We start from the raw sequence: 9550 nt of genomic DNA, 5'->3' as shown, positions 1-9550 counted from the left end.
AGTCTTACCAAGGCATTGCTGGCAGTGTCTGACATAGCATTCATTCATTACATAAATGAAGTATTTCACACCTCACAACTATCGTCTTGGACTCCTGAGCCTGGTGTCAGCACAGCTGCATTGACCCGACTCAAATCCTATTTTCAAGAGTTGGTCCATAACTGCCACAGGAAGGAGTGCCTCCATGTTCCCCTGCGAAGGCTGAGCCCAAGTGCAGGGCTGGGTTACAGCTGGTCCTTCCCCCAAGGCCCTTCCTCTACCCCACTGGCAGCACCCCAGGAAATGCAACGTCAAGTAAGCAGCAATCAGAAAAAGGTGCAAAGAATATTCCAAATGTTTATTATGTATTAAAAATACCGCAAATAAGCCATACAGTTCATTTCACAGTAACCTAAACAACATTGTTCAAAATTTGAGAAGTCAACAAAGAACAGTGCAGTTCCAACAGTGACAACAGTGACCTTAATGCCGTGGGTCCCTCTTTCTTTGCCAGCAATTCTTCCCTGCTTACAGTGGGTACAACACTAGACATGGTTTGGGATCTTATTTACCTAGGAGAACTCCTTTTCATCTGTGCTGTTCCCACAAGCACACCACTTCTGGGAGGTGCTGTTTTTAGGAATTCTTCTTCTAACATAGCCAAGGATCTGGCTAGTGCAGGCTGAGGTGGGCATGATGTCCATAACCTATTTGCAAGCTACCTGTGTGCAGACTCCTTTACCAGATCTTTGGATAAAGTTCAAAAGTAAGCTTGAAAAGGAGGGATATTAGAAATCCTTTCCAAAAAGACAGAAAACCAAGAAAGTTCCATGAGAAAGTGGTTTTCAAATGAAAATCTAGAGAATTATGGTACTTTTTCCTCACTCTCAGCCAGTTCCTAGAAGGATCCTTTGCTACCAATGCCCCAGGCAGACACCCAGTGACAACAATGGTGAGAAGAATCAGGCACCAAGTCCTGAATATGTAACAAGACTTCAGGTCACTGTCACCTGTGTGAAAACTTGGAAATGTATACATCTTAGAAGCAATTCTGCTGATTTCATGGTGGTTTTCCCCCTTGTGTGTTTTGGAGTGTACTATTACCATCAGCATGCTTGCTACACATGGAACACAAGAGGTACGGTTTTAGTCCTTCTCCTTCCTCATTCAAATTCGTTGTCGTTTTTACAGAAAATCCTGTATCACAGACAAATTAGGCCTTTCCAGGAAAGACACAACTTCATCATGTAAACAGTCCAAAAATACAACACAAATATTACTGTACCCTCTTGAAATCAATCCCATCCTTCAGGTGTCCCTTCTAAGCACTGATCTTCTGCACCAGCAGCTCGGGATACTGGCAAAGGCAGCTGTGACCAGAAAGAATGAATCTCTCCAGCCATGTAGCAGAACACCTCTCTCAGGTCTTAGCCCCAAGCAATGCCACTTACCTCAAACCTTCCTTTCGGGGGGTGCAGCTAGCCCCTTGTTAGCTCTGTGGTACAGATTAAGGACTCACGAAATACACTACATCTCAGCTGATGCCTGGTAAACTGACTCCATGGCTGAGTCCCAAACTGCAGAAACGGATGAGTTGCTTCAAACCCGGTCTACACTTAAGTTTACAAACTTACTGGTCAAAACAGTTCAAGATAGGGATGTAGTTTTGTTCATTTGTTTCCTAAACTAAAACATACCAGTAAAATTCTCAGTGTGTACAGCAGTATGTTTTTTGTACCAGAACAGCTGTAGCCCTTCCGTGTGGGCTATCTAGTGTCATAGTGTGAAACACCTTCATGCCATTAAATATGTGCCCATGCTAACAAGGCTGTAGTGCCTTAGTTATACCACCACAGTTACAGCGGTACAACTTTTTAATAGAGAAGACGAGCCCTTAGAAACTCCACCCCCAACTAAACTCATGTCTTCTTAAAACAATTTAAAACAAACAAACACAAAACCACCAAAAAAACACTACACAAAAGAGAAATAAAGGAAATAAGCAGAACTGTCTCTATTATTAAAGTATTCTTATTCTCTTTGGAGGTATCAAATTGCTTTTAAAAAGAGTAAAAAACTGGGCATACAAAAGCCATTCTCCTTAATCCATTATTTGCACAAGGAGCACCGCTGCCTAAACTTTTTCATGTATTTTTTCTACTTTCACAAACAACCTTTCCAGATCATTCCTCAGGTCATCTATTGAGCTCTTCACAGATTCCAAGCTGTTCTCATTATTTTCAATTTTCACTGAGTAGGAAACTAAACTATCCACTGCAGTTCTTATCATTTTCAAATCGGAATCAACCTGGCTGACAGAAGATCTCAGTTCATCTACAGAGCCTTCCACAGAAGAAAATTTTTCAAGATAGCCTTGAGAATGTCCTTGACCCGTTTGAAGACTCCCTTGATCTAACAAAGTACTAATTTGCTTCTGGACATCCTGAAGAGCACCAGCAGATGGCAGGTCACTGATGCTTCTCCTCAAGTTTTCCACGTCATTGTACAACGAAGTCTGTGATTCACCAAGATTTTTCAGAATGTCTGTGACTGAAGTTATGTCCATATCTGAGATTCCCTGAAAAGCAGTAACGCTTTGCTCTAGGGTGCTGAGCTTATTCTCATACTCTGCCTCCTTCGAAAGGAAAGATTGCAACTTTTCACTGTTTTCAGCAGCAACAGAAGTTAGAGATTCCAGGCTGTCTTCTATGTGCCTCAATCGAGACTCCAGTCCTTCACTGTTCTTCCCAAAAGTTTCTAACGCTTTTCTGAAGAGTTCATTTTCTTCCCATTTGTTGAGGTCAGCTTTAACTTGCAGTAAATCTTCATCGAGTCTTTTAATGTCACTAGGGAGCTGCATGATAGAATCCTCAGCTCTCAGAACTTTCTCTTGTAAAGCTTTTAATGAAAGGTGTTCAGTATCCGCAGCCTCTTTGAATTTCTCATGTTCTTGTTTGAGGTTGACTAGCTCTTTCACTTCAGTATACACATCAGACTCCATGGAGTCTATTGTACTTTTCAAGGTCTCTATGTCCTTTTCTTTGGTTTTCATGGACGCTTGCATCTCATCAAAAGCATCTTTTAGCACCTTAATTTCATGTTTATAGACATCTGCCTCTTCCAGTGAATCAACCTTTGCTTTCATACTGTTGATTTCATCTTGGCTCCTTTGCTGGACTTCAGTGAATACAGCAATGTTATCGTTTATAGACTTGGTTAGCTCTGTTAGTCTCTCTTCCACTGTGTTTTCCAGAGATGTGAAGTCTCGTTCCCTTGCATCCTTCACCATGTGGATGCCATCAGACAAGTCTTTCAAAATTTCATTTTGCAGCTTCTGAAGCACTTCACTGATCCTGTTTATTTCACTCTCCCCTTGTTTAACAGCCTTCTCGGTAACCTCCTGCTTCTGCTGAGTAATTTTCATCATGGATTCAAATTCTCCAAATGTGGCTTGAAGGGAACGCACCTAAAACAGAAATCCACATGTTTAATACTTAAAACTTCATCCTTACCTACATCCTCACCTTTTGTGGCTAAAATCCTTATGGCTCTTGTAACCATATGAAATTATCTGGTCACCCTGCAATCCTTCATGCTCCACACCTGAGGTGACCCTATGACATACAGATACAGGAGGCACAAAAAGCCCAGCATCTAGAGCCTTACAGCTCTATAGATACATCCATCTTCTGCTGAGGATCCTTGGCCTCACTGACCTGCCACAGATGATCCAGAAAATCCATGGAAGTGAAAATCAAACTCAGATCTCCAGAGTTTGCATCCAGACCCCTGAGCCATTTCCCCCCTGTACGACTGCTGGTCATACAGGCCACAAGTCCATGAAGGAGGAAAGGGATGGGTAAAAAAAAACCTAAAGAACATCTGGCATCAGTTTCTGAATACAGAAAAGCTGGGATTAGACTATAGCAGGCAGTAAGACCCAAGGCCAATTCCTGAACATGAAAGAAGTTCACAGGAGACAAGAAAGAGTAATGGGAAAAATTAGGGGGAAAGGGGAGCTGGGAATGGCTGGGGAATGGGAGCTGTAATCATGACACTTTGCTGCTCTTAGACACCAATGGAGACACAGCTTTCTTCTTAACTACTTTCTAAGATAAAAAACATAGAAATGCTTTAAGGCTTTAAATACTTAGTACCTCATTATTCACGCATGAGAACACCCACATGCTCTTAGTGAACAGGGGTACATGTATGTACTCAGGCAGCGAACAAAGCCATAGCAGCTGCCAAGGGGACTGACTTGCATCTGTCTCAGGTTAATGCAGAAAGCTGTTACCACTGGATCAGGTATGCTATTAAGCTTCCCAAGTACAAAAACTGTCTTTACAGTTGGGTTTAGCTGTAGCAAGAGCGAAAAGGTCAAGGGGTGAGTGGCTGCCACATTCATTTACTCTTGCATTTAAAGGTAAGATCCAGGCCAGGGAAGCACGCATTACTTAATTTTGAGGCCAAGCAGAGTATGTCTCAGGACTGTGAAGAAGGCTCTGTGTGTGTGGGGGTTGTGTTTTTTTAAACTTTGTAAAGCAGTGTAAGCACTCCCACTAGCTGCAACAGGAATCCATCACGTAGAAAATACCACAAGGCTTTGGCAGGATAGCAAGTGCTGAGTAATGCATCTCGCCTTCCCTCACGCTACTCCTTGTGTCTGAGTGGTACATTAATCAGTCATGCCACATGGGTTACCATGTTTAATGATTAGATATACAGCTGGAGGGGTGGTTTTATTTTATAAATAGAAGTAAGTATATTTTATATGTTCTTAGAAAGAAATATACAGAGCTTCTTTTCTTTTTAACTGAAGGAGGCTCTACCAGTTCCCAGTCAGACTCTAAGCCTAGAAATTATTTTCAAAAGACCTAACAGACTTACTGACTAGAAATTCAGTTATTCATATGTATTTTTGTAAGACTAAATCCTGGCCAAATCCTCCCTGGTCTTCACGGAAGTCTACACTGTGTAAGGATTGCAGAGTTTGGCCATGAGACTTACTCTTGCCTCAATAGATCCCCACAGTTTTAAGAATGCTCATAAAGATGACTTATTTTTTCCCCCTTCTGTAAAAAGGTTTGTAATGACTTTATGTCCCCTATACTTGTACTCTCTAGTGTTCACATACGAAACTAGAAATGAGGTAAAGGGTGGGGAGGAAGCAGGTGATACTGCCATACATATTGCAGCAGGGCACCAGCCATGATACTGACTTACCAATCCCATTTTCATTACATCTTAGCTGTTATTCACTCTGATTTTCTCCACACAGACAGCTTTTTCTGTATCGCTATAAACAGACTTCGGAAATCTAGAAGACATATACAGGGAAGTTCTTCTCCCCCTCTTATGAAAATGTATTTTCTTTGACACATTCCAACCAAATCACCAAATTTGTATTTGCAACTAAGCATCTTCAATTGTTAGTCTATGAAAAGGCATCAGAAATGGCTAGGAGAAGTTGCAAAGGGCCAGGTCTCTGCTGCTATGTTTGACAGAGATAGATCCCACCCCTCTGCAGTGGAAGTACCTTACACCTGCTCCTCCACTGCATTCAGGCAATGCCTATGATGTTAACTTGAAGCTATTTTCCTATACTTCCAGCTAGGCCAGCCACTTGAAGACCGGAGAGCTGTGACATAATAAAAATGGACTGGGGTCTTCAAATTAGACCAGCTTCTAGTCTGATCTGTCCTAACCAAGTGCCACTGGGGCCCAAAGCAAAACCCTTGCACAACAAGGGTAAAATTCACAACTTCAAAGTAGTAGTTCATATTCACTACACAGTTGGTTTGTGTGTGCACCTACGTGCAAGTTTGCCTGTTCAGTGTTCATGGCTGGCAAGGTTTGAAACCATTGCCCTTGAAAGGTTTACCATCATAAATAGCACATAAAAATATATCTATTGCTAACAACTATGTCTTCTCTAAGTGGTCATGCTATCTTGTGTTTAACCACGGAACAACTTTGGCCTCTCTGAGGATCGTTCTATATTAAAGACCAAACTTACGTATCATCTCCTTTCTCTTCCTATTGCTGATGTGTAAAGCAGATGAGCTTATATAACACACACTCCTGACAGGAGCTCTCTGCAGTAAAAGACTGAAGGGCAAAGCCAGTTCCGCACAGCAGCCTGCGCTGATGGCCCTCTGTAAGTACCATGCAGGACCCTGCACTTCCATAAAGCAATGAAATACAGCCTGGTCTCCTCTTCCTCAAGTATATTCTTCGTAAAGACAACACAAACCACAGCAAGCAAAGCTTTCAAGGGTTACACCGAAACTATGTGTGATCTCTTTCCCCCACCTTCCATTCTTGCACTACTTTATGTCTAACATCAGCCATCTGCTATACGCAAATAAAGTTTCAGTTCTCCTTGAAACCAACTGTTTATAAACTTCTGTTATATACCTGTACCCTAGAATACATAACACCTGCTTAGGATTTTCTGCAATGACATGGAGATGGGAGACAGCAAATTGTACCCATACCTATGCTTGGAAGGGCTTATACATTGCTCATACACCTGGGTTCTATAGTCCTGTATTGTAAATTTAGGTCCTGCATGCCCTGTGACTGCAATTTCTTCTTTCCTACAAAGAGTCTGTAAAAATGCCTTAAAAACTAGGAAAAAACCACAACTCTTGCTAGTTCAAATCATGCCCCAGCCATCAGTGAATAAAACCCCCCAGGACTTAAAATCAGGTTCAGAAACAACACGATAGCCCTGGATTTTACAACCCCTTTCCCCTCTCATGTGAGTTTTCTTTTTCTTCTTTGTTGTAAGGGAGGGGAAACACCGAGACTGATCCTACAAACTCCACGTGTGCAGGCTGCCGTGCTTCTGGGATCACCACAGAACAGCCAGAGGATCTCTGCCAGCGCACATCCCACCATCCTGTCCCCCCACTGCCGGCCTGGGCCCGAGCTTGCAGGGAATACAGGGAATCTGCATGGCACACTGTGCAGAAAGCCGTCAAGCTGAGACAAGAATTTCCTTTCCTTTGATCCGACTGAGTTGTAACTTTACATACTGCTTTCCAACCTATTTACCTATACCCTAGACAGGAACTTGATTATGTTGATGATATGCCTCACAGATGTCATTTTTAAAGGGTTTAGGTACTCTAAGCCATATCCAGATGGACAGTGCTGTTTCTGAAACTCTAGCTCAGGGGCTAATAAGGCCAGAGTGAAAAAAATGAGGAAAATTAGCATTTCTTTCACTTCACTTGAGCTACACCCTTTGCCAACAACTTCACAGCTCTTCTGCGATCCTGGACTGCTGTGGACACTCTCGTTCCCTTGGCCGGAGGCAGCAGCAGGAATGTGGAGGGCAGCACACGGCAGGATCACCGTTTCTGGCACGGTCTTTGCTGTTTGCTGAAGCTGGCACGTTTCGGTTTTTAGAGCACACGGGGATGTTGAGGCAGGTTCCTGCCACATTCCAGATGTGCTGCCACACCAACTCCCTCTGCACGCACATCTGACCACTCGACGTGTTGACAAAGAGCAGCCCACCGGCCACACTCAGTTTGAAAAGATTTGCGGGAGTCGAAGACGTAAAATTACCGCCAGCAAGCTCTCGAAACTGCAGGTCTGCACTGCTGCCAACACGTAAGCGTGCTGACTGCATTACATAAAATGGCTTCGCGCCCAAGCCCTGGAAGAGCGAACCAGGCAAGGAGCGGCTGCGGCCGCCGCTGCCGGCTGTCCCGGGGTCCGCCCCGCCCCGCCCCGCCCCGCCCGGCCCCGCTCGGCGCTCCCTGCCAGGGATTTCTCGCTTTACCGTGGCCACGTCTGCAGGCGCGCGGCAAAGCGCGGCCCAGGCTCGGTTTGTCCCTGTAACGCCGCGGAAGCATCATTCACGGAGCGAGAGGCGGCAGGCGGCAATGGGACGCGCTTGCTTTCCCGCAAGCCGGGCTATCCGAGAGCTGCGCGGCTGCTTATTTAAAGGGGTTAACACCCCCCGTTACTCCCCAAGCAATTGTTGGCCCCCGCCCCCCCAAGCAATGCCGAGTCCCTGACGGTCCCCGCGCCCCTGCTCGCCCTCCCGCCCGCTGCCGGCGCCGCCACCGCGGAGCGGCCCTGCGGGTCACCCCGCCCGCCCCCGGCGGTGCCCGGCGCCGCGCTACCTTCTGCACCACGGCGTCCAGGGTGGCGGCCAGCTCCTGCCGCTGCCGGCCGGAGGCCTCTCTCTCCCGGGCGCTGCGCCCGACCTCCTCCCGCAGCTGCCGCACGTACCAGCCGGCGGGCAGTGCGGCGCCCAGCACCACCGCGGCGCCCAGCAGCAGCGCCCAGCCGCGGCGGGGGCCAGCGCCGGAGCGGCCCCCCCCGGCCCCCGCGGCGGCCCTGCCGCCCCGGCCGTGCGCCGCCGCCGCCGACTTCTTCGCCGCCGCCTCCTCGGCGCCGCCGGCCTGCGCGCCCCTCTCGTTGGTGGCGGCGGCGGCGGCGGGCGGGCTGCCCCCCTTAGGGCCCCGGTGCTTGGCGGCCGACATGGCGGGACGCCGCCGCCGTCGTGCGTGGAGCGTGAGCAGCGGGAGCGGGCGAGGGAGGGCGGGATGGAGGGAGGGCGGCGGCGCCGGCGGCCCGGGCAGCGCCGCGCTCTCCGCCCCGCCCCGGCCCCCGCCCCGGGGAGCCGCCACGCACACGGGGACGGCCCCGGTCCCTCCCGGGGGGAGCCGCCACGCACACGGGCTCGGCCCCGTCCCGGAGGAGGCAACGGGTGGGGGAGGGCGGGCAGCCCCCGCCCGGCCCCGGGCTGACAGACCCTCTCCCGGCCGGGGCAGCCTCGGCCACGGCTGCCCGCGGGACCCGGCCCGGGGGTCTCAGGGCGGGGTGGGCCGGGCCTTCCCCCCTCGCAGCCCCGGCGCTCAGGTGTCCCCGCGCCCAGCCCGGTCCCGCTGCAGGTTTTCAGTTCTGGTGGCAGAGCGCGGCGGGCTCCTGCCTCCTGCAACTTCTGCTTTGCTTGTGATTCCGGCTGAAACGACTGCAGCAAGCTCCAAGAGCAAAGCGTGGGGAAAAAGTTGTTGCCTGCACACAGAACCGCTCCGCTCTGCTTTTAGTGCCTCTAGAGCAGAGACTTGGCACCAGGCTGGTCCCTCAGGCACACAGCAGTGCCTCTGGGTTTCACAGACCGCTTTGCCCGAGCACACTCGGTCGGGGCTGGGAGCTCAGCACCGAAATTCCCGGTGGAGCCTTCGCACTCCGGGCATGCTCTTTTGCCTCACCACGTCGGCATGAGCCCGCTGCCTTCATCTTCCCAACAGAGCATGTCCCGGCACAGTTCAGGAAAGGCTGAGCCGGCCTTCCCTGCCGTCGGCTCCAGCTAGGGCCTGCCCGGCTGCGCAACGCAGACCCGTCGTTTGATCTTCGTGCTCTCAATTTTTCTCCTGCTAGTAAGAAGGCAGATTAGAAGGAGGTGGGAGCTGACTGATTTGGATATGCCAGCAAGAAAAGGAGAGTGGGGAAGGAGGGAGCAAGGCAGATCAAAGAGGTAATTTCTTAATCACTGATGGCTTACAGGGAAGGATTTTTTGTAACACGTAAAGTTGTCCACACA

The 9550-nt window shown here is 48.6% G+C and overlaps 1 protein-coding gene across 1 annotated transcript; it reads right to left on the bottom strand.

The window, feature by feature from the left end:
- Positions 1 to 316: 316 nt before the first annotated feature.
- Positions 317 to 8606, bottom strand: CKAP4 (cytoskeleton associated protein 4). The gene is made up of 2 exons (XM_055808533.1): positions 8124 to 8606; positions 317 to 3445 (listed from the first exon to the last, which is right to left on the bottom strand). The coding sequence occupies exons 1-2, from the start codon at positions 8484 to 8486 to the stop codon at positions 2114 to 2116; spliced, it is 1695 nt and encodes a 564-aa protein (XP_055664508.1). The 5' UTR covers positions 8487 to 8606; the 3' UTR covers positions 317 to 2113.
- Between the last annotated feature and the right edge of the window lie 944 nt (positions 8607 to 9550).

This window comes from Falco peregrinus, chromosome 6 (genome assembly GCF_023634155.1).
Source record: "Falco peregrinus isolate bFalPer1 chromosome 6, bFalPer1.pri, whole genome shotgun sequence".
Taxonomy (NCBI): Eukaryota; Metazoa; Chordata; class Aves; order Falconiformes; family Falconidae; genus Falco; species Falco peregrinus.
Note: the sequence above shows the minus strand (reverse complement) of the source record. Positions and strands in the feature narration are given on the sequence as shown.